Source organism: Emydura macquarii, unplaced genomic scaffold (assembly GCF_026122565.2).
Source record: "Emydura macquarii macquarii isolate MOO-44397 ecotype Brisbane River unplaced genomic scaffold, CSIRO-AGI_Emac_v2 contig_71, whole genome shotgun sequence".
NCBI lineage: Eukaryota > Metazoa > Chordata > Testudines > Chelidae > Emydura > Emydura macquarii.
Window position 1 is genome coordinate 7,213,597 of NW_027130208.1, and position 26,127 is coordinate 7,239,723.

At 41.6% G+C, this 26,127-nt stretch overlaps 1 protein-coding gene across 2 annotated transcripts in view; it reads left to right on the forward strand.

Annotated features, from left to right (window-relative positions):
• Positions 1–4,642: 4,642 nt before the first annotated feature.
• The window catches only part of TAFA1 (TAFA chemokine like family member 1), a 341,914-nt gene continuing 320,429 nt past the window's right edge, over positions 4,643–26,127 (forward strand). The window contains exons 1-2 of one of the 2 annotated variants that reach the window (XM_067540180.1): positions 4,643–4,703; positions 18,920–19,040. In XM_067540180.1, the coding sequence (XP_067396281.1) occupies positions 18,923–19,040 (118 nt within the window). In that variant the 5' untranslated portion in view covers positions 4,643–4,703; positions 18,920–18,922. Of the gene's footprint in view, positions 4,704–16,473; positions 16,569–18,919; positions 19,041–26,127 lie in introns of those variants that run through there. The other variant, XM_067540171.1, reaches the window with a different exon arrangement.

Genomic DNA, 26,127 nt, shown 5'->3' on the forward strand with positions numbered 1-26,127 from the left:
AGATACTTTGTTCAGCCCTGGCAATAAATCCTCAGTCTATCAGCATATACTGTTTACATTTGCCTAGGGGCCCTAAAACATTACGAGATTAAATGATTTTGCTGTTCCTTAGTGTCTGGCTGCCATAGAATTAAAGTGTTTCATGAATTTAATCATGAAGAGAACAGTTTAACATTTTTCAGCCTTCTGTGGGGAAATGGAAAAAGGAGGAGCCCATTTGGATGTTATGCTGGCTTTTTAAAACCTGGAGATGATGAATATATAAGGAGAAATTCAGTGGACCAACACAAGGCTTATGGACTGCTTAAACCAACAAAATAAGGCTTAAATGTGATGTAAGTAGTATACAGACCTTGTGTTGGGTCTTTGCTTGTGGGGTGAATATTACTCCTAAGGAATTAGTTGTCTAAATATCTTAATAATTGAACTATTAAACTAATTTTAATGTTTTCCTGAAAATCAAATGGAGTTGCTTTTAGTCCTCCATAAGAAGGTATCTTCTTTTATTGCATCTACACTCCCCTGCCATTCTTTGTGGAGACAAAGCAAGTAAAATCTTGTTAAAACTTTTGCTCTGACAAATGGGATGACAAGATCTATGCTGCAGCTCACATGTAAAAAGACATGTATTTTTTTCAATAAAATTATGCCAGTTTATCTTGATTACCAAAACCAAAGACCTAAGTGTACTATACCATTTATTGGTACAATTTAGAGACAGAGAGAAAGGATTGCTGGAAAAGCTATAATAAAAGGTAAACCACTAGTTGAACCTCTTTTACATCCAGCCTTTTATATTCCCACTTTCCCAATCTCTGCTTGCTCATCTTGCTCCTTTTTTATTCTCTTTTATGTTTTGCAAGCAATATAGGGAGAATTTCTTTGCTGGTTGTATGTACTTGCTTATTCCGACTTCCCAGAAATACAGAATTCAGAATGTGACATCTGCAACAATTTGATGCACAGAGCCTACGACACCAAAAAAACCTTAGTATTTTATTCAGCTGCAAACAAAAACAAAAAATTTGAAAACCTGAAAAAAAAAAAAAAAGAGATGTGGGAAAATATAAATAAAGATCAAAGAAGATAATTTTCAATTGGCGAGTAATAACATACGCCTCAGTTTCCTGGAGTTAAATTTGTAACTTGCAATATATTTCAGTGATGGGTATTACATAGTGAGCTTCACCTAAATTTCCTCTGTAAAATTGTTTCCAAACAAAAAATAGAATTAAAGGAACATCATCTTATAAATATTCCAAATATCCAAGACATTGAAGCAAAATCAGCAGTAAGTCAAAGTTTTCTGCTGACAATTTCAACAAAAAGCCCAGTGAACTAACTATAATGCACATCATCCCGTATTTACTATGGTAATTAGATTCCTACATTCTGTGTTGCATGATGTGCATGGCTGTGTTTCATTCAAAATACTAACAACGCTGTTCCTTTGATAGAAATCTTCTGCATTTGCTGCCAATTTAAGGCTATATATATGTGTGTGCGTGTGTGTGTGTATATATAGGAGTGCTGTAAAGCTCAATAATCAGCCGTGCACTATCCTGCCCTTCCAAATGGTGTGATCCTTTCTTCGATTGCAACCTCTATGATATTGAAACAAATGAATTGCCTTTCACTTCTACCACCAGGCTAAGTATTGGTGCGATGGCATAGCAGCACTCATTCATCAGAACAAAAGCCGGGATGCCAGTCCAAGAGATGCTCTCCATCTTTGAAAATTAACGGTAACACGAGCGAGTTTACAGATCTTGTCACTAACGTCAGTGGTAAAAGATGGCGCAGCCTGAGTGTTGGGAGTCGAAGGAAATAGAGGAGTAAATCTGAAAGCAGAACAGACTGGGCTCTGGCTCTATCTCTTTGGGTGGCACTGTGCATTAGCAGATGGCAGCCTAAAAACAATATGTGTTGAGAGAGCAGGAGATGCAAGGCAAGTATTCCAACACCTACGCACACAACCGTTCAAAGGAGTATTGTCTGTCAGGGATGGTGCAGGAAATTACAAGTTGCTTTTGTGTAGATTTCTGAAGCTATTATGTACATTTGATCAGTTATGAGGTGTTGGAGGTAAATTTAAGACAATTTTTTTCAAAATGAAATATCAGAGCAAGTCACAATATTAATCCATATGTTCTCATTCCAACATTGGAAAAATTATAGAACAGCATAGGCCTTTCTTATTGGTAGATCATATAGCTGTGTTGCTTATGAGAGATGGCAGTGAATTGAAACTGAAGAGCAAATCGTGATCTCACCATCTGCCTGCAAGGAATTATTATATAGGGTTTGCTGTCAGTCAACCAACCTGTTCCGAAGCAAAAGCAGTACAGTATATGAATCTTTTCCATGCTCATTTCACGCACTACTTACTTACTCAGAAACTAACCATTCACAGCACCAATGCTGTGCACAAGCCTACAGCTGCTCCCCTCTATCCAGCCTAGTAAACAAGTAGACGGCATTTGGAACTGGATGCTCAAAATGTTGTTCTTAAGCAATGACCCGGAGTACAGAACACATGAATAACATGTGGAACTAAATATAAAGGTAAACTCCTGTAGGTCTTACAACACTGAAGCTCATTGTGTGCACAATGACTGTGGGATCAATCTGCAGCAGAGAAGAATGAGGGGGGATTTGATAGCAGCCTTTAACTACCTGAAAGGGGGTTCCAGGGAGGATGGAGCTAGGCTGTTCTCAGTGGTGGCAGATGACAGAACAAGGAGCAATGGTCTCAAGTTGCAGTGGGGGAAGTGTAGGTTGGATATTAGGAAAAAGTTTTTCACCAGGAGGGTGGTGAAGCACTGGAATGGGTTACCTAGGGAGGTGATGGAATCTCCATCTTTAGAGGTTTTTAAGTTGCAGCTTGACAAAGCCCTGGCTGGGATGATTTATCTGAGGTTAGTCCTGCTTTGAGCAGAGGGTTGGACTAAATTACATCCTGAGGTCCCTTCCAACTCTAATATTCTATGCTTCTATGATCAGGTCCAAAATAGTGAAACATCCTGGGCAACATTCATCTTCTCTAGGATACAGAGGAGTTATATCAGGGATGTATTTGGCCCACTGTGTCTTACATATTCCATATTGATTGTTATTTATTTTTGTCCTCATTGGAGAAACCACCCTCTATTTTACACAGCCTCCTTAAAAGTGGCTTCTTTTGTGTTGCCTTTCCTTGTTACGTTTGCATGGATTTCATAGAAGGCAGAATTTGCCTATGGTAGCCTGAACTACTTGACCTACTAATGGGCGTCATCACACACCTTTATCCAGGAATACTCTTTGTTGAGTTAGGTGCAGATGTCTCTAACCTGTACACGGTAATGATAGTGCTCTACTTTGAAATAGCGTCTTTCATCTGAGGATCTCCAAGCACATTAAAAACGTGAATTTAACCCTCACGACCCCCTGTAAATGTCAGTGCATTTTACTTGTGAATAAAATGAGGTGCAGATTGGTTGAGGCTGTGTAAAGAATCCACAGAAGAGCTGGTAACAGGCCCCACCGCCAGATATCCCACCCTACTGCCATCAGTATACAGAAAATTGGCAGCAGGCAAAGAAATATCTCAGTTTGTTAATATTGTTCCACTAACTTACTCCATGATCAAACAGAAGCTAATGAGCAGGTTTGCAAATATGTGATATGGTCAATGGCTAGGTGATGTATTACAGCTGAGATTTCCCCCTTCAGCTGTGGACTTGTGCAGATGCTAGAGGCCTTTATAGTTCACTGACAGGATAGCAGTCTATCTTTATCGTCAGGGGTGAGCAAACTTACTGACCCCGTTAGATTTCCCTCCCCACGGGGTAGAATCCTCTAGCTCCACCACCCTGCCGCAAGGCAGATGCTCTGAGCTCCCCACCCCAGTCTGGTGGGCAGAGAATGGGGTGGCATAGGGGGCTTTGCAAACCACACTTTAACTGTAAGGGTTTTTGCCACCCCTGCTTACAGTGCTTGGAAAAACCAGAACAGTTGCCTGACACAGATGAAATGTGCCGCACTGACTTCATTTTTAATATGTACCAAGGAGGGACCCATTTCAGCTGTTAGATATTTGGGAGTATGTCAGAATGCACCACACAGCAAGTACGCAGTGTATGAGGAGGGCTTGATTTTCCAGGCGGACTGTCTGAGTACACAAGTCCACATTTGTGTCTAAAGGTTTTTTTGAAGCTAAAAAAGCGTATTAAACTGATAACCGCACTGTCTATAGTATTCTGTATTGCACAACCCATGCACTACAGCTGTATTCATGGACCAGTAAAACCCAGCCCAGTCATGTCTTAATCTCATGACCTTAGTTGGACCTATAATATTCAATATTTTAGCCCCAAACCTGCTTCCCTCTCAGCTTTCAGGCATGCCAATAAGGCAGCAGAACCAGTGTCATTCCCCTGTGCAGAGAAGGCTGAATGGAGAGAAGCCTCTAAGAAAGTATTGTCAGAGAACTGTGCTCCTCAAAAGCACCCTCTGCTTGACTGGCTCTCTTTGTGGGCATACCTCAAGTCCAGCCCCTCCTGGCTTCAAGGCTCGGTCCCTTTAAAAGCTGACGGAGTGGGTCATGTGACATGAGACAATATAAGGCTCCCTGTCGCTCAGACTTTGGAAAGAACTGAAGGGAGCTGTTGCTATTATTCTTAGGGCTTTTCAACAAAAGGTCTGGGAGGAGACTTATAGAGGTAACCAACTGGCTGTTGCAAATACTGCAAGGAAAGAGGTGTTGGGATTCGAGAGGGCCATGGAAGAAGCCCTGCAGTCAGGGCTGAAGGTCTGTGTTTAGGAAATGGACTGTTTGAGCCTGGAGCAGTGTGGGTTTGAGGCCTGCCCTGTGCAATAGCTCTACTTTCCACAGTCCCTAGATGGGGCTTTCAAAGAGCACTGGAGGAAGCTCTCCCTTTTTTTACTCCTCTGTCACCAACAGAAAAGCCTGTTTATTTTGTTACTCTTGTTTATGCTGGAAGGAGATCCTTCTGATTTGGTTTCTAGGCCAAATCTTCCTCCTAGCCTGGAGAAGACTGTCTTTGGGGGGAAGTTCAGACATGCTGGTTGCATTCTGATGTGGGACTGGCCAAGCTACTGTTAGTCTGAATGGGATTTTGGGGGGGTCAGGGGTGTGGTGGCTCCAGCATCTGAACTCCCAGGGCAACTGAACTATTTGATGTGTTATTCTGGGGAAGATTCTGTTTCCCAAAGCCCTTCACTTTTCTGCTGGCAGTTTTGGGGGGGAAAAGTGAATTTTTTTTGTCAATTTGAAAGTGCTGTAACCACTAGACAATAGAATCATTCTTTCTCTTTCCCTGACTCAGGGTGCCCACTTGGGGTGAGGGAAAGGTACACTTTACTGGGGCCTGGGGGGCCTGGAGGCCCAGGCTGCAACCACCATTACCAGGAGAAAAACATTTTTCATGGCTCGTATGTCTGGGATGAGGGATTGTGGTGTGTGTGGGAGGGGGCCTGTGTTACAAGTTTGTACTGAGCCTGAAAAAATTATGCTTGTCCCTGCCCTGACCTAATGACTATTCATGGCTATTTATGAATGATTATGAATTGTTGTCGCTCTGAAATGCCCCCCTGTTTTTTGTGTCCTGGAAAAAAAATTGCTTTATACTATCTGGTGAAGTTGAGTCAAATAGTTTCTTGTTGTCCACAACTGCGCTTTTTCAGTAAATAAATTATTTGTCCAAAAAATGTTGCCCCAATCTCCTGGGATTTGACCATATTGGACTTAAGTGTCACTTACTCAGTGTTCTAGATACACTACTTTTCAATGAAAGGAAACCAGGGTTGCTCTACAGTAGAATTCCTGTGGATGTCAGTGGAACCCATTTGCAACATTACTCTTTCCTTGCCCTAGCTGCATAGCAAACTTGGAAAGGATGCCACAGGCTGAAACTACCCATGCTAATGCTATAGACAGAAAAAAAGTTATTTATTTAATGGGTTCTTTTTTTAATATTCTTTTTCTAAGAGGTTAAATGACCAAAGGCCACCAAATGACTATCTAGGGTAAACAGGGGCACGGGAAAATAATGGGCATAGTTATGGCTGTCTCTCTGGCAGGTGGTCTCGTTCAACCAGAGAACTGGGCTTGTAGCAGGAACTGCTGAGTGGGATTCTAGTGCCTGTTACGCAGGTGGTCAGCTTAGACGATCAGCATGTCCCTCTGGCCTTAAAATCTACAGATCTATTGTTCTTATGATCTATAGCATGCAAGACGGCGACACTGTGGTTTCTTCTAACTGATGTGCTGTGCATTTAGAATCAATTGTTGTCCCAAGTTCAAAGGGATTCCAATTATGGTATAAAACCCTTCTTTCCTAGCCTTCACTTCCATTACTATTAAAGAACCTCCTGTCCTGGATGGTTGTCTTTTTTCCAATATATTGGTTGTTAATTAAATTTCAGGCTCCTTGATGATGGGAGGTACTGTACTATTGATTCCTGTTGCTAGTTCTTGGCAGAGATCACATCCCCATTGCTTGCTGCTGGCAAATTATTCATGGGTATTGTTATGTACTGTCCTATGCATTTTGTTCTAGTTATTTTAATAAAACTTTCAGTACAAAATTCCTTGATATTGATAGGTCTTTTTCCCCCTCCCACCTCTCTTGTAGGCATGACAAATCTCTAAGAGGAACAATATCTTTGTCTCCTATGTATATGGATCATGACTAGATCTCACTTTAAAAAAGAATAACACTTAAGGTAGATCAGGAACAATAACTCTGAAAGTCTTTCCTTTGGTATTCTTCTACTTTCCTCAGTGTACAAATGGATTATTTTTTATTTTACATGTTTTCTGTTTTTTTTAAAAAGGAACTTGTGACATTTCTCTCCGTCTCTGTCTCAGCAGTTCAAGCTGAGCTAACATACCTGCAGCCCCTTTTTCTCTGGAAGAGGGGATTGGCAGAACGGCTGCTTCTGCTGAACAGTGTGGAAGCAGCGGAGATACCAGGCTGATAACTGCGTTGCAAATACTATAGCTACCTAGGAGCAGCTACTCTGAACGCTGTCTGGTATTGGGAGGAGCTTTGTGACCTCTGGTTGTACTCAGCAGCTAGCTGAGATGGGACTTTCTTTTCCCAAGGGAAGAACATATGTCATCACATGACCCTGTGGTGCAGAATCCTTTAAAACTGTCCCCGGGGCTGTGTGTGTCTATGGGTTATATTTCTAAACCAATGTCGTTTAAGTGCTACCAAAAACTGTGTAGACAAGCCCTTCAGCGCGGGTGGGAAGCGGTTTCCCTTTATTTCCACTTGCTTCTGCTCTGCTTCCTTCAGAAGGTCTGTGTAACACATCCTGCTGTTTTACCCTAGAGACGGGACATGCCTCTCTGTCTCCTTAGCCTGAGACTAAGCAGTGAGATTGAGGCTAGGGAGGAAATTGATGGAGTGAAGAGCAGGCAGGCAGTGGGAAGGCTTGCTTTCCAACAGCACCAATATTTTGGGCTCCATGCTGGGCTCGGGGTTGAAAAGACAACCTTTTTTGGGTGCAGCTCTTGCCTCTGGCCAGCAGAAGCAGAAATTTCAGCAGCCCAAGTCCATGCGCTCCAGACCAGAGCTTGAGAGAGAAACTCTGGGAGAACCACATTCTATCAAAAAATGCAGTTCCATCGGAAAGGAAGTGCTTCGCAACCTTGTTTGGGCGAAAATTGTTTCAGCAAGAAGTTCCAATGATGTCAAAGCAGCTCGTTTTGACACTTTGGGGATAGAATGTTTTCATTTTTGAAATATTTTTTAATGATGTATTATTATAAAACATAAAATGATGGACCTGAACTATTTGTCATGTCTTTGTTGAAATGAGAAACTTTTTTTTCTTCGCAGAGAACTTGGAAAGTTTTGGGTTTTCTTCCAATTCAGAACAAAGCCACATTTTTTAAATCTTTTGCAAAATTGAATTTCCATCCTTCGTCCAGATTTCCTCATGAGCAGCTGTGACTTGCATCTCCCACTCCTCTCCCTGGTGGTTTTCACTTGTGAGAGGCAGGTGGGAAGCAGGCAGAGTATCCTGCCCTGAGGAGATCCACTTTTGGGGAGCAGAAGGGGAGCTCAGACAGGATGGGAGAAAGAGCAGGAGATTAATAGTCTGGGGGAAGAGAAGAAAAGGACACTGCAGGTGAAGGAAGATGTGGGGTGGTGAAGACCACTGCAGGAGAGGAAAAAATGTTGGAGGGAGACTTTGCATGAGAAGGGAAAGGCTAGTGAGGGAGAGGAATGGAGACAGGAAGGAGGGAGGTGGGAACACAACTGCTCAAAGTCATTGGACTAAATGTAGAATAACAGGAGGTTGATGAGTCTCTTCATTGGTTTCCTGGCATTTCAACTCCTGGTACTATCAGGATAAGGGTGGGGGGTGGCCTTTTCTGCTGAGCTGGTAAGTACTTACGGCACAAAGGCTATATTAAATGACAAACCCTAGAGATCTAGTACCCTAAGAGAATGGAGAGCTAAAACAAATGGATAAGCAGGGGCAGAGCAAGACAAGCAGCAGACAACATACATTTGGGATATTTTTCTTCTAAAAATCGGTGTGAAAGTATATTCCGGTTAATGGGATTTAACGATCTCTGGTCTGTACGTGGGTGGTCGGTTTGTTACTCTTAGAAACCCAAATGATAGCAGAGCTAGGAAGAATGGATTTCAGGCAATAGCCACAACTGTGATGCCTGCAAGGGATATTTAGAAATCTTCTGAAGTGGGCATCTTAGACAAACTTGGCTAGCAAAATCAGAATCGTAGGATTTTTAAGCCAGACCAGGAAGCAGGGATCTATGCATTGCTAATGGAGTAAGCCAATTACATTCCCTCTTAAGCATAAATAAATACATAAAAATGGGACAACAAGAATATCTTTTGCGGAGCGTGGATGGCTGTCTTCAAATGTCTGTCTGTCTGCATACTTTCCACAGGAAACTTTAACACTCTAATTAAAACGTAGCAGTTGTCTCCAATGGTGGAAAAATAAACTGCCAACAAATTAAAGATGCACACTTCTTTTTAAAAAAAAAAGAGTCAAACTTCTTTGCACAAACAACATTAACATACAATGTGGGTGTTCTTGGAAATGACACCACTGTGTAGGTTATATGTGTTACTGAATTCTAAGGAGCTGTGTGATATTTTGGGCCTTGCATTTGAATTGGTTGTGCTCCAGAATCCCCTCTCCTCCCTCTATATTTTGGTACTTGAATCCCTCGCCTGTTGATTACGTCTATATTTGGGCCCTAACTTTCAGAAAGTGGAGACCCAAAGTCCTTGTGTGGGTGCTATTGGCAGCCTGCTTTGCATATGAAATTTACAGAAATGCTCACACGAATCAAGAACTTGTGGCGTAGGCACTTGTGTAACTGCACATGGAGTTGTCACATGGAGTTCAGGCCTTTATCTTCAGACTGCCCTCCTTACTTCAATGGCGGAACCCAGGGGAAGAAGCTGTTTAAAATTTGATTTTAATAGTTACTTATCTAGAGGGCCCCTCTTTAAAAGTGGCTTTTGGAGCAGTTTAGCCTCTGCTGTCCCTGTTTTTAACTCAGGGCTGCTGAGTGTCGGGCATCTCCCACTCCTGTGATGCTCTGATCTCTGGTAGCCCTGAGATGCCTGCCTGCATCCCTCCTGTGGTCGCAGAAAGTCAGTGGGGCTGACTCTGCTCCTTCCTGTCTGCTTATCTCTGGTGCAAGGCAGCATGGAGCCCTCAGTGCAGCATAGGTGCCAGCAGCTGCTAGGGAGGGGAACAGACTGGGGCAGGGCCTGGTAGAGAAGAGAGCTGGGAAGCTAATGGGATGAGGGACAGACATGCGCCGTCAGCGATTCTCACCCTCTCCCCAGTACCTCTGAGTCCAGCTAATATCCTGATTCCCACTGGCTCCCCTAGCAGCCCAATCTATCCTTGGTTCTCCCACCCCAACCACTCTCCTGGTTTCTGAGGTGCGTGGGGAATAGGATCCTGTCTCCTCCATTCCTACTGCCACTCACCCGGGGGAATCCCGTGAGTGGGAAATCGGAGACTCCCTCCCCCCATCAATGGAAAAACATCCCATGTGGAGCAGCTGAGAATATGGCGTTTACATCAGCCTGCCCTCTGCAACCTCCCTCTAAGCTCTGGCTCCTGCGGATCACTTCTCTGGCCCTGTTTGAGGGGCTAGGATGACGGCCAGGGACAGCCCATCCCTGCCTTTAACTTTGCTCTTTCATGTGGACCTGCTGCAGGAAATCGCTCATATGAATTATGGCGAAACCCCATAGTAGGCGGGGTTTTGCCACAGCTCTCAGGAAACTGCCTGTAACTGGCTTCCTCTGGCAGAGGCAGCCCTAGACCAAAGGCCCTCCAGGCCAGGAGTGTCCTCCCCTAGTTGTTAGACTTTGAATACCTTATTTTTCATTGAATTTGTAGCCCATTTCCCAACTTCGATGCACGATTTGCATGCATGATTTATCCCTGTCATATAAGAGGACAAATTTTCAAGCTAGGGTCTGTAAATCTGTATTTATTCATGCCATATATAAGCAAATAAGAAAATTTCATTTCCTCTAAACGTATAGAACATTTTTAATTTTAAGAATAACTGAAATGTATTAACATCAAGAAAGTGAACGGCGCACCAACATTGAGTGGAGCAGTATTAAATAGTGGTAGAGTAGGTGACAGCCTTCGAATGTTAGCCCTAGTCCTTTCACTCAAAAGGTCACTTTTTTTGCCTTTGCCCTTGCAAACTGAAGCACATCGTCAGAGAGATCCGAAGATTGGCCACTGGCATTTTCAAGCAATAAATAGCAAGCGACTTTAGTCTCTTGTCGGCCATCATCGATCAAAGATATGTTTTAATGAGTCTGCTTAGATAGGGGTTTGATAGATATCTCTGGTGTCTCATTAAATGTCCTTTATTAGTCGCTACTTCCTCTCTTCAAGTCTTAAAACACAAGTACACTTTCACAGTTACACAATAAAACAAGGTTCACAATATGGCCGCTGGGCTCTCACTTCGCTTCAGTTCGTTCTGATATCAAACTGACGGCCTGGCAACTCCCCCCCCCACTTATATACCCACGAGGGCGTGGCTCACAACTTTCTAGGAGGCTGGAGTAAAATGTAGGTCTCAGAAAGTCTGGAAGGTTCCACGAGACTCTACACAGGTCCAGAACATTCTAGGAGGTTAGTGAAGAACAAACCCCCATACAGAATTCCGTGACACATTTTACTTCAAGCCTTCTCTCTTGCCTTTTGTCACCACCAACAAAAACAGCACCCTGAGTCCAGTGCCTCCAAGCCTGGTGCCCCAGGCGATCGCCTGGGTCGCCTGCCCCTAAATCCGGCCCTGTCATCTGGGCTATGGGAAATCCCACCCAAGGGGATAGGCTGATGGGCATGGTTTTTTCTAAGCTGGTTCAATCCTTCAGTTCCCCTTCACATTACTCTGGTAGGGGGGATTTCCTTGGACTTGGTGTAGGCTTCCACTGCTCTCTGACCGCCCAGCCCTCGTCTGCAGGTACCGTCACTCTGCTCTTCTACTTACTGTTGTCTGTGGGCTCCGCTTTCCCTAACCTTCCTCCCCCAGCCTTCTCTCCAGCTGACTTTAGGACTCTGTGAAAGACAGCAGGGAAACAGCTGCCAGCCCCCAACCTTTGCCTTGGAATTTCCCTCCTTGCTGCCTGACTGCTGCTGGGGAAGAGTGACGTGGGGTGGGAGACATAAGCACATAAAAGAAGAGCCTGGGGAATGACCCCTTCCAGTGGGGTTTCTGGGGTATGTGATTTGCTGGCTGGGCCTGGCTGAGTTGGAACCTTTTCCCCTCCCTCTTTGAGGTGCTGCTCCTCCCCAGATGCAGCTGCTATTTCAGAGGCCGGCCAACCTGACTGTGCACCCTGCAGGCCTTTTGAATTCTGCATATTTGTGGCTGCTCCTTCCTCACCCCTCTTCAGCACTCCCCTCCCCCACGGCTGGGGCATAGACCATAACAATCTAGGAGGAAACCTGCCGTGACATGCCTGCTGTGTTTAAAAGAGTGTCAAGCCATCCCTGGGGGACACTGCGGGAACAGCAGAGCCACCTGCCCTTGAATGTCCCAGAGGTGTTTATCCCACCCCTCGGTAGGGATTAGATCCCTCCTGCCCTCTTCTCTGGCTGGAGCTGCCATTTCACCTGTTCACTGACGTGACCCCAACCCTGTGTGTCTCTCGCAGGGAGGCTTTCTTTCAGAGGCAGGTCATTTTTCTGTAAGTCTCGTGCTGAAGGAGTTTGCAACAACCATTCGACACGAATAATCTCTCTCTCTCTCTCTTTTATTGTTGCTCCTAAGTTTGCAGCCCTGAACTTGACACAGGAGCTGGCGGCTGCAGGCCAGTCTTTCTCCCCCTCCCTTCCAAGCTGCTGACATCTAAAGTGGCCAGGCAAAACTGACCCACGCAGACGCTGCTCAGAGCCTGTTGTCAGTAGGTGGTAAAGACGACACCCGTATCAGGCTGGAACAGGGCCAGGGGAGCCTTCCCGCGCCTTGTCGGTCCACTGAAAGCTGGACTTGGCAGAAAAGGCACCGAAGCCGGTGTGAGAAAGCCACTGCAGGGTTTGCCAAGGGCTGCTCCGTTTCATGCCTCCCATGCCAGGAGCCAGGGCAAAGGAGAGCTGAAAAGCGCAGGCTGTTTAATATTCCCTCCCCTCATGAAAGCAACACGGGCCCCTGTTTCTAAAGAGCTCGTCCTATGGCCTAGCAGAAGGTGTTAGGAATTGTGGTGGCATTAACCTCTTTCTGCTGCGAGTTAGCAGCCTGTCCTGCGCAGGCAAGGTGATTATTTCCCTCCCATCCCTTCCTGCCTCCAGAGGAGGTCCTCTCTAGGAGTTCCCTCCCTACCCCCTTCTCCCAGTAGTTCAAACACTCCTTCTTCTCAACTCCCACAGCTCCCCTGCCCCCTCTTCTGCATCCCCAAACGCTGCCATCCCTCTATTGTTCACAGGTTTTGACAGGAAGAGCTTGTGTTAAACAGGTTCCTTACTCCTGCCAACTGGCACCCAAACCAAAGCTGTGGCCGGCAGCTGTTGGCTGTGTATTCAGGAGAGCCCAGCCCTTTTGAACTCATCAGCTACACCTGACACCCTGAGATAACAACAGCAGCTGCTCCACGTAGCCCCCAGAGGACTCTAAATCCTCCATCTCCTCTAAACACCTCTTTCCCTACCAGCTTTTCCAGACCACTCCTTATCAGTGACTTGTTGCACCATCTGCTCCCCACAGCTTTACCAGACCCTGGCTGCCCAGCAGCCCCCCATCCTCAGGGACTGCTCCCTATCACCTGTAGATCCTCTCTTCTGAGCAGCTTTCCCAGATACCTTTCCTCAAAGATGGTCCACCCTTCCTGGCCTCCCTATGCCCCTGTCTTCTTGTAGTTCCCAGATACCTCCCTCCCTTCCATACCTTGCAGTCTTCCTGCACATGCTCCTGGCTCCTCAGACCCCTCCCAGAAGCTAAGTGGGTAAGGACAGTTTTATAGGAGTGTGTCCCCCCGTCACTGAGCCACTACCAGCTTTATTAAAAACCTAAGGAAATTCCAGGGAAATAACTTCATTAAACTGGAGATCAGGATGAACAGCTGTACAGTATCACATGCCTTTACAGGAAACACTTAAAAGACACCATAGACTTTTAAAAGCATGGCCATTCAAAGTTAGCTTCCTACTGAAAAGCTACCACATTTCCTGTTGCACTGAGTATTGCCAATATATTGCCAAACAAGTGGAGTCTTGTTTATTTTTTAAAAAAAAGTTTATCTAAAAATAATAAATCAGTCCTTGAGAAAGGCGATGTAAGTGACAGGTCGAGGTATTTTATGGATGAAAGTGGTGAAACTTGCACTGACCCAGCATGCTGTGTCAGTGAACCATGAAGCTTAGGTTTTTAAGGGGAAGTGAGGACACTACAAAAATTGTAGGAGGAAAAACTACCAACAGGAAGGTGTAAATCAAGGGAAGTGGCAGAATATAGGGGCCTCTTCCTTATATATTGATAGTAACTATTTCCCTGTGACACATCTGTATAAGAGCCTTGACAACTCATCTTGAGTTTCATAATATTTGGTATTCTTAAAGCTCTAGTTTCTGGAGTCATGTTATTACGTGATTTCCAGAGGGGTAGCTGTGTTAGTCTGTTTTGAGCAAATTAACGAGAGTTCGGTTGCACCTTAAAGATTAACAAATTTATTTGGGCATAAGCTTTCATGGGCTCTCGTTGTTATGTGAGAATCTCGGCTTTCTTTTCTTTTTCTTTTCTTTGAAAATAATTTTTTAGCCCTCATGGTAGTGGAGCACAGGTAACCAGAAAACATAGTCAAATATAATAACCCATTTAAAAAAAATTAAGCCTATTTGATTATTTTTGGTGGTCTGCCTCATGGTTTTTGAACAACTGAGTCATACAATGCTGTGCGAGTAACACTTATTTTACACACTGCTCAGTGATGAACTGGTGCACACTACGCTACCTTTACCCCGTACACCAACGTTTCCACTGCTATTGAATTTGGCCCAACACACTTCTAAACAACAGAGGAAATTTAACATTAAACCAACTTTCAAATGACATTAAGGGCTGGCTTTACCTAAGAATCTCCAGCTTAGAGTTAATGTTCATTTACCCTATTATGCCTAGAGCATGTTTAGGATCTCAAAGCAATATTATGGGTCTTATTCTTGGCTCTGCTGTTGCAAAGGGATCATACACCTAATCAATCTGGCCACCTGGGGATTCCCTTGGTGCATCACTCCACTTGCATGGGGTGGAAGCAGTTATGGGAAAGGAGTATGCCTGCAACAGCTTTGCATTTCTACTCTTCCTGGCCACCAGATGGCCCTTTGGAAGTAGGCAGCTGAGTGCAAATTAGAGCAGCCCTAAGGAGGCTGTGACGGTCCACCCAGAGTCTTGGGGTTGTGGCACCACAACGGTGGCATGATATCAAGTTTGTCCTCTCCCACTCTGGGTTCTGCACTAAGCGTAGCTCAGCTGTATGCGCTACAACGGTGGCTCACAGTGTGTTGAGTTCAGGATGGAGTTGAAACGATTGACTCTTGAATTCCTTTCCTTGTCAGCTCATCACTCCCCTGTTGCGTTGTTACGTCAGGGCTGTAATAAAGAGCGGTTATGCCACATTGTGTCAGAGTTCGATGAAACTGCTCTGCCGGGCTGTCAGGCCAGTCCCTCGATATGTATTGCACAATACAATATAATGGCGCCAAAGGAGGCATCAAAATCTGTCCAGTTATCACAATGCACCTTCTTAATAAGACTCTCCAGGAAAGCTGCACGCCTTGTTTGGAAAGGACGTGTTTGATAGCACAGGTCGTTATTGTTATGTGTCTGTATTTGGTAAGCGATGAAAGTAAGAGCTTTTTATGCCAGAAATGATTAAAACGCATTGTGTTACAAAGAGGATGTTCTGACATGTTTTTATATATACTGTATTACTTAGGCACTGTGCACTGAAAGTGGAGGTTTCAGCATTAACTTCCAATATACTTGGTTTTTCTAGGCTTAAGTCAGAGCCTTAATGTTATCAAAGTAATGTTTGGTGGTGTAGTAAGTATATAAAATGCCGTTTAAAAAATAATTACATATAGTACAAGACGGGAAAAACCAGTATGTTCCTGTAAACAGCCACTTAAGATGTGGGCGATAAATAAATGACTGTAATAAATAATTTGTCATATCATAGCCTAAGCGCTTGATAGGATGTTCTAGGAGTGGAGGGTATTCTTTTTCCTTTGCATCTTGAGATCCCTTCACAATGATTAGGGGTTAGAAGAAAAGATTTTACTTAGTGTTGTGACAAGCTTTTGGGAAGCATATACAAATGGGACTCTTCATCTCCCTCCCCCCTTCAAATTCGCCCCAAAAAGACACTCTCACAAATATATGTTAGTTTCTCACTTGTGAAATTAAATAAACTTCCTTAAATCTGTGGACTGGCTTTTTGGATTATGTCTTCAAATTTGTAGACGAATGAGCCCTGAGAGTAACGGGTCAGTAAATGTAATTAAAATGTCTCTTTACTTGCAGTAGCCAATGGGAAATAAGAGTTTTTTCTTTCCACAGTCACTGATAGTCCTCTTGTATCATCCTTTTCTGCCCATTCTTTTTGTTTCAAGTATGCCCTCCTTGTGGAGAAAAGGAGCTTTTTTTTCTCTCTCTCTCTATATATATAATGTATAAAATAGCAGATGTGTTGGCATTTAAATGCTATTCCAGTTGTTAAGAGAGAGTGGGCTAGAATAGCAATTCATTGTACCTTGTAATAGAGGGTAATGTCACTTTAAGACATGTGATACTTTACGGAGCAGGGATGTATTGAAATAGACTACCGGTACTTACAGCATTGTATAGCAATCCTGCTTTGTACATACAGCTGCTTTCCTCTGCATTGAATGCACTGTAGTGAGGCTGGTCTGTCATTAAACATAAACTGATCCTCATCTTTAAATACACTGGAAACTGCAAATTATCTCAAGATCACTTCAAAGGTCTCATCAAGCAGAAGGTGACGTTAGGAGATGATTTAAAGGTGAAAATGACAAGGTTTCCACCCCTCAAACCTTGGCCACTTTTCTGACAACACAGTCTGAGAGCTCTGATGTCTTCTTTACTCTGGGAATAGGATTGGTAAATGAAAAAAAAATTTTTTTTTTTTTTAATCCTGATAAAGAAGATTATTGGGAAGCTATTTAAAATCCCTCATTGTGGTACAGATGGATTTTAAAAAGTGTTAGATCTTTCCAATGAACACTAATAGAGCGCTCTGCTCTTGGCTGGATTACTCAGGTAAGGAGCTTCTTTAGGATTTAAGATTCAGAAAGCAGATCTTGAACTTGTCTGATAATAACTGGAGGAATACGCACGGTGTGTGTGTGTGTGTGTGTGTGTATGTATATATTTATATTAGTAAGAGGCTCCCTTTGCATAAAAACAGTGTGTTTGACAGCAGTTGCAGTGAGCTGACTAACAAGTACACGAAGAAATGAAATGCTAGTAAGGAATGTTGGGGCTTGAACAAAGTTAATTAGAATAATGTAGTTTGAGGAAGGATAGAAAAGATGTAGCAGACTAAGAATGAAAACAAAGTAATCTATTCAGTGTGGTTAAGAATATGATGCCTGGACCCATTTTAAAAAAAATAAATAGGAGCAATTGTGAGACTGTAGAAGTTTGGTTTTGCTTCACTGTTTGGCTATGATTTTAAAGTTCAGGTTAAATAAGAACATTTTATGCTTGAAATATCAATGCATATTAGCGTTACCTTTCCCCTTTATGTCATTGAACAAAAGTATGAGAGCACCAGAAATGACAAAAATAAAGCATTAATTTCTGGAGACACAGGAGGTCTATTGAGAGCTATCTCTTCGGAGGAGGTTAAATCCATCTTGCACTATTACTCGATCAGAAAACAAAGGAGAGAAAGTATACAAAAGTAAACAGTAGGAAGGAAAACTAATTATATACTGAATAGTGCATCAGTCATACAGAACATGGAAATAAATAGCCTCATGCTGATGAAAATAATGTTTTGCTATTTTGCAGTTAATTATACTTGTCAGTTTATTTGGAGGATTTTGGTCCATTAGTCTTTAAAACAATCCTCAAATACCATGCTTATCTCTTAAAATAACAAAAATGATCTGTGCATATATTTCATTGACACTTAAGCATCACTATTATTTTCCTTAATAAAGAAATCCTGCTGATAGGTCGTTTTATGGATTTTGCTTTGGTAGCCTCAATCTTCACTAAATGCATAAAGTATTTAGTGTTAAGATGAGATTTTTTTAGCTTTAACGTCTTCCATCCACATTGAAAATGATGTTCTGCTGATTGGATTATTAGGTAGAAAGTGGCATCATGTTATGGGCTGAATAAGTAGAATGCCTGAAGTTTGATTAATTTGGCAATATGAAATGCAGCAGAAGGTGTCATTAAAGGAACTGGACAATGTGTAGCGTAGCTGAGCCTTGCAAATCCTACAATCTTTGCAGGCACCGAGAAGGAGCTGTTAAAGTTACAAAGTCTGAGAAAATTTAACCAATGAATATAGTAATCAATGTATGGAAATATCCACCCACATATAATTAGTCAAGTGTGCCAGCACTGGGAGACAGAGAAAGGCATACACCATTCCTTTACAACAAGCGTCTGTCTTTAAATTTTGACACACTCTGCCTTAGGAAAAGATCAAACCTCCTATCTGTTACATATAAAATTCAGTCTGGCTAACTACAGTTCTTTATGAGCATAGGCCAAACAAAAGGAAGCTGGTTTTATCTGGGGATTAGAACACAATTCTGAGAAACAATTACTTTGTTTAGCAGACAGCATTGAGATTAAAAATTCATGTGCACAGAAGTAAAAAACAATAATCTGTTACCTACTGGGTAGGTATTTGCCTTGTAGTCTTGAGGATGCAGTGTACTTAAAATGCATCCCAGACATCGGATAATGTTGTCTGACTATCTGTAATGTATTTAAAGTAGTTTCCATACTGTCTGAGGAGCTCATCTTTTGGATAGTATTGTAATTTCCCCCTGGTAAGTTAAATTGCAGAACAGAGTGGGAATATTTCCCTGGCTTCTATTTACGTTGTTTTCCGTAAAGTACTTGGATCATTAGTTTCATTTGTGCCACTGAATTATTTAAGTTACCAAGAATCCCATGGTGACATCTCTTTACCTCAACTGCCCTTTTTTTGGCATGACCTTTGTCATAAAACAATGGCAGCCTGCAATGGGGGAGGTATAATGGGGGCGGGAGAGGAAAGAAACAAAGACACTTACAAAATAGATAAAAATGCTGTTGTAATCAAAGCTAAATACTGTGTGTGTTCCAAGGCTATATATAATAACTCCTGTCTAATATTTCCTTTAGAGAATGGCAATGGTCTCTGCAATGTCTTGGCTCCTGTATTTGTGGATAAGTGCCTGTGCGATGGTGCTCTGTCATGGGTCTCTTCATCACACTTTCCAGCAGCATCACCTGCACAGACCAGGTAGGACCAATCAGCTACAGGATGTTGTAAGATCACAGGCTCTGTATCCATGCCCTTGTCTTGCCTTGATCATTATAAAATTCCAAGTTTGTCATTTAATACTTATGAGCTGTTAGTCTATGTATTGCAGAGTGCCTTTCTGATCAGGCTAAACGTACGCCTGTTTGGTGTTGGATTATGCCTCTTGTTAACATCCTTTTCTAACAACTTCTCAACTCAGAAGGCTCACCACGAGAAACCCATTTTAGATCAGAATTTAATTTCTCTGTTCTGTTTGTTTGTTTGTTTTTTCTGGGTAATAACAGAATCAGTTTTGTCCCCTGGAAGAAATCTTGGTAGGAGAGCTTCATGCAACTTTATTTGCTGTACTTATGTTAATCCAGATGCAAATTGTACACTTAAAATGGTATGAGCCAAATTCTGATGACAGTTATGTCTTTTCTCTCTTCTTGAGGTCAGTGGCACTGGTGGGGCATAGAGGAGAGCAGAATTTGGCCTAGAAGTTTTACTCTTACAGATGACTAGCAGTGAAGTTGCAAAAGTGCAACTCTGAGTAGAATTCAGGCCTGTGTTTCAGTGGGGTTGAATGGGTGTTGCTGAAAACAGGTTTTAGTTCCTTTGTATATGCAAAGGAAAAGTCAACTGATTTTCACTGACATCATCCACAGAGACTGTGTATAAGTATTTTCATTACTTTGACTTTGTCCAAACAGAAATGGCTGGTGGTAATTTTCAACTGTAATTACTTCGTGAGCCACGTATCATATGCAAAATGTTGAAGAAATGGCCTATTAAAGCTCATTATTACCAATGAGTTAGAAATGAGAGAGTCTCATGTTGTAATTTTGCATACTCTGAACCCCAAGGAAAGGAGTGAAAGTTCTTCCCAAGAGAATTAGAGCTGAAACAGAGAATATTAGCTTGTAATTACACATTATTTAATTTGTAGAAGCAGGTAGATCAAAGCAAAATTAGAATAAGGATGAAAATTTTGAAAGCAATGGGACTTAGCCTCCTAAATCACTTAGGCACATTTGAAAAAATTTGCCCTAACTCATTAGTGGGTCTCATGTGCAGAAAAGTTTATTTCCAGTTGTTTTCATTGCCCAAAAGTAATCAGTGTTTTGTGGGTATCTTCTTGCCTTCTCTCAATAACATATTATAAAATAAGTATAATCATAGCCTGGAGGGGAGTGGTTCCAAAAATTTGACTCACGGGCTTTATCTAATGAACAACTATTATGTGTTTTATGTTAGTTTTAGTAGCCGGCATTTTAAAGTTAGGAAATACATCCCAATTGGATGTTTCTTTTGGGAACGCACAGAGAAATGGAGAAAATGCTCATTAAAACATAAAGGTTAAATCACCATTGGTAATCTGAGACTGTCCCCTGGCTAAATAAATAAATAAATAAGCAAGCAAACAAACAAACACTTGCATAAATAGGTAAAAGGAAAATGTAATCTCATTGTGTAAAATCTGTCGAAACAAACGACATTATGAGAAAAAATGAGAGGCTGGCAGATCCAGAGCTTTGCCACATTTGCCTAAGCTTGAAAAATCACTTCTTTTATGAAGCAAGAACAGCAGGACACTGAATGCATACCAAGTATTGGGGAAATGTGGAAAATGACAAATCTTTCACTCAGAGCTGTGTTACAGATATAGTGAAGGTTTTACAGCTGCCTCATCACCTGCTTAGGAACCTCAGAGCTTTCCCTCTTGCGAGCCTTTCTCAGGCAGCTACTCTGCACCCTGCATGAGTAAGATTGATGGTGTGCAGATCCCAGTCAGCCAATTTCAGTCTCTCAAGAAATAATCCAGTACATTGACAGATGAGTGGAATTTGACATGGTGTTCACCTCTGATTCAGATTGCTCCACACCTGGAAAATACCAGCTAGGGAGGGTCCTTTAGAGGAAACAGAGATTTTTGGATGATTTCTGCTGTCAAAACATGAAATCAAGACAATGTTTTTATAAGGCCATGGATATGCAATCTGCTTACTGAATATAACGAGTTTGTACGTAAAAGGGATGGAAATACGTTCACTAGAAAATGGACTGAATTTAATGTATTCGGCTGCAGTCCCTAAGCATTTTCTATACATAATATTAGGAATGTGTTTCTTAGTTACTGTTTAAGTAAGATTAAAACATTCAGCTAAATAAGAATGAATAAAAATGGATGCAGACGAACCCATGCACAATTTCGGTAATTGAATATTTGTGTATATGAAGTTTTGGGTCATGGCAAAAATAACTGTAGTCAAGAGCAGGTTCCGCATACTTTTTCCCATTTTGTGGGGTTACAGGCAGGGATATTGGTCTGATACTTAATTTAAAAGATTTTCTGAACAATTAAAAACTCAATATTGGATCTACTTTAGCATAGGGTAATTGAAAGAGACAGAATCCTCTTTGTCTTGTGCTTCTTGTATTTCATAAATTCAAGAGTATCCATTAAATACACGTACATGCAGTGTTAAAAATCACATTCTGATTTAGTGAATTTAGCCTAATAAACTTGAATTTCACTGAATGGATGTATGCATTGAAAGTACCTGTCTCTAACACCAGGGATAAGTCAGTAATGAAACACTAAGGATTTCTGGCACGGGCCATGGAAAGGTGAACTTACCAAGTACAGTAGTTCTTTTTTTAGACATGATATGTCTTTGAATGTTTTCAGATAAACTTTTGCACATTATACATGCAAACACACGTTTAAATTTTAGTTTCACTGCAGTATATAGTTCTATAATTCAGCCCTTTGGTAAACCATTGATGACTTGGCAGAAGGTACAAAACTACAAACAAATGACATAAACCATTTTATGTGACAGAATTTGTAAGTGAATGTCGCTTTATTTTCTGTGAAATAGTGGCTGAAGGGCACATATAGGACATATTATTGTGACTATAACATTATATGTAACGTATTGTACATGTACATGGGCTGTTGTCTCCCTTGTCACATTAACACAAAGGTTTGAATTCATATAATCATGCCATAATAAGGCGTGTATTGGTTAATGTTCTTTTTAAATGAAATAGGTTAGGTGTGTGAGTGGAGTTTTTCCCCTTCCTCTTGACTAAGACTCAAAGGGCAAGGTCTTCATTTGGTGTAAACTGGCATAGCTCCAATGCAATATAATTCTGTTTAGGTAATATTGTCTTCTGCCGTTCCTTAAACAAATATATTTCATTTTTAAGAAAATTATATTATACAAAGTATGTATGAAAACATTAATTGGAGATAACTTTAGGTAGAAACAATCTATGTTCTCTGAGTACTTAGTTTGATTAAGATTTAATAAAAACCACTATAACAAGAACAATTCCACATTGGTCATTTTAGGCTCTAGTGTACATACAGTTGTATGGCTGTTGAATTGGCCTGAGGATTAGACTGGACAGCTTGTGATTTAAAGAGTTAGCTGAGTGCTAGTGATAATCCACTGATCATCTGATGGACAATATTGACTCCACTCCTATAGAAGTAGGAAGTAGACATTGACATTTGGCAAGACACTAAAGTATCAACAAACCATAGCAGAGTCTTAAGGATTCAAATAAATTAAATATCTACATCAGTGCCAGAAATTTGTAAAATGATTTCTCATTGTTTTATTATGTACATGAGAATTATATTTCACATTCAGCAAAGACCCTTAATTAGCATTAACTCAAAATGGAATATACACTGCTTACACCTTGAAGTTAAAAATAAACACACAAATTACAAGTTACCACCACCTGGATGTTACACCTTTTAGCCTATGTAGAATAATTTGTTAAATGTTCAGGATGCCAAGTTAGTCCTATATGGATTTTGTAAAATATAAAGATGCAGGCTAGAAACATAGACCTACTGTAACAATGTTGACATTTGCAAAGATGTTAATTAAAAATATAGGCCTATTCAGAGAGAGAGAGACAGTTGTATCAGCATGAGATGGCTTAGCTTGTATCAGTGAAGTTGTGGTTTTCTTTCTCAAGGCAGCATGCCAAGCAAGCGCCTAGTAGTTTCTTAGTTCTGTTTTCTTCTATTGGCAGCATTTCATGTGTTACTTTATACTGTAACAGAAATGCATCAAACGATACAGTTATGTAAATGTTAAAAACAGGACTTTAGGTCATACGTACACCTACTAAATACTAAGTTATCCATATTTTTATTTATTGTGGCAGCAGTTGATCTTACACTAATCAAATATCATCTTGAGAAGAGTTCGCCCATAAATACTGAGAGGAAAAAATCACTACCCCAAAGCAACCCTCTAGAAACTCACACCACACATGAACCAAGGAGTTCTCTGAGTTTGTTTCATAACAAATGGAATGTCTACATTGACGGCAGCACTTTCGGCACCACTGGATCGATTCTGCTGGATCGATTGAGCAGCCGTGGAGACCCGCTCAATCAATCTGAAAGTCGACGCCCTTAATCCAGCCCACAAAAAAAGTAACACTGCTCGACAGGGGGACGTTTCCCGTTGGTGCAGCAGAGTGGGGATGTCGCAGTAGGTAGAAGTTAGGAGACTAGCTTGTGTATCTCCCGTTGACTACCACCAAATTTCGCCGGTAGTGTAGACCAGGCCAGAAAGGCAACGTCTTGCAGTGACTTGAGCTATGGCAGTGAGCCAGGGACTTTAGTTTTAATCCTGGCTCTGTCACTTTCTTGGGTAGCCTTGAAGAAGTTGCTTAAGTCCAACTCTTCAAAATTGTACTCATTTGGGGTGGCTCCAATTCTGGTATCCAGTTTAAGATATCTTGGTAAAAATGTTGGGTTTAGTCTCTGAATCTGTTTCCTCAGTAAAAATGTGAACATAATTTCATTGCTTACCTTGCAGGATGGTTGAGCATCAGTAACCTAATCCAATGGGATTTTTGCTATTGATGTTGATAGGAGCAGATTTGGAGCTCTATATAGAAAATGCTTCAGGAATTTAAAATAATAGATGGTTGCTATTATTAGTAATTGTATTCCAGCCAATCAGAATCCATACTGGTGCTTTACTAGGGAATCAGATAAAAGAAAAAAACAGTATACTCTCATTCACAGTGCAATATGTTCGCCACCATGTAACCTCATAACCCGTCTCAAGTGGTAAAGGTCAAGTGACCATAAAAGTAATTGTTAATATCACATATTAATTTATCTTAACAACCAACAAAAAAGACATAGGATCAGAGTTTGACCTTGTTTATGTTCATGTAAATGTGGAGTATGTACCCTGAAACCAATGAACTTACTCAGCTTAACACAGACATAAACCAAATCAGAATCTGGCCCAGAACTTGGTAGGCTAAAACAATGAACTGGGTACAGGTACAATATGCCTTTTAATATCTTCAAAAGTTTGTGTCTGCAAATATGTAAACTGTCAGCTACTGAGTTAAGAGAGATAATATAGAGCAATTTAATGTACCTAACCCTCCTTGTATGCAAAACAGAATGGATGCTGTGTGTGTAGGAGCAGTGCAATAAATAGCACTAACGATTTTGGACTGAGTAATGCGAATAGGTAGGCAGGCAGAACTATACACTGAGTTGTGCTCTTGTGATTTGCTTGTCTGGGACAGTGGATGTCTTAAGAACATGTAATGACATATTGCTTACAAAAATCCAAAGAACTAAACCTCCAAAAGATGAAACATGCCAGGCCTAAAAAGGTCCTAATTGAAGACATAATAACATGCTTCCACCTTAAGTACCAATGAGAAATCTCCCTATTTATGTCTTTTGTGATACGATAAATATCAGCTTTTTGGAGCTGCATCCGGTGTCCTGGAGTTCTATAATTGTCTAATGAGACAATCCTGGGCATAGGAAAGCTGTCCTCAGCTCTGGGAACTTCCCTCTTACCTTTAAAAAACAGGTTGCCATTAGGGTCTTTTACTAAAATGTTATTGTTCTGATGCATTAAGTACTACATCTTGGACCTTGTGCTTTTCCTGTATTTCTTCAGCTAGCTGTGGCCCAGATTCTCCCTGGCCCTTACATTTATAGCAGCGCAGAGGTTGTAAAAAGCCCCTGTACCCTCCTTGTGTGGCCTGCAAAAACTTGCACTTGGGAATGCAGAGGCTGCTCCATCCCTACTCCCTCCAGAGTGCTTGATATATGCCTTTAACTCATGGCAACACAAAAGGTTATTTCTTCTTTGCTGGTGTTCAGTTTTACATCCTGCTTCCAAATTTTCCAGTAGCAGATTTTCAATGTATTTATTATTTCATATTGTGGCAACACCTATAGTCCAACCATTTGGGGGCCTCATTGAACAAGATAATAATATAGTAGCTGGCAGTCCTTACCACAAAATGTTTATAATCCAAAAAACAAGACCTAACAGGTGGATGAAACAAACAAGCAGGGTGGGGTGGGTGTTGGGAAAGATGGGGTAACAATAATCGGAAGTGTGCAATTCTTAGCTAGTCAGGAGCAGTAATTACAACTCACCATCTGCCTAGCCATTGTCAGATTGCATATATGATCCATTGGTTATAGAATATCAAGTTCTCGGCCAGATTCTCATCTTGTTTATGCCTGAGTCAACCTGAAGTAAATTGATTTGGTATTTGTATCTTATGTACATACTATTTTGTTTGTATTTCCAAACTCCTAAGTGAGAAGCAGAAAGTGTTTGTTGAATGGCAGAACGATCTCACTTCCATCTCAAAGAAAGACAGGTTTACGTGCCTAAAGAGCAAGGCCCAGTTTGAACTGAGGAAAATGCAGGATGACTGGTGAGAGAGGAAAACTGCCGAAATTCAGCATTATGCGGGTACGAACAAGGAAAAGACGTTCTTTGACTCTCTCAATGCAGTCTACGGACCATCTAAATCTGGCACAGCTCCCCTGAAGTCAGCAGATGATATAACCCTCATCAAAGACAAGGAGGAAATTATACAGAGATGGGCCCAACACTTCAATAGTCTACTTAGTAGACCATCCTCAGTCAATCAGCATGTCTTTGATCAATTACCCGATTAACCCATCAAAGGGGATCTCGATCTCCCTCCATCAGTTGAAGAGGTCATGAAAGCCATCAAACAATTGAACTTTGGCAAAGCGTCTGGAAAG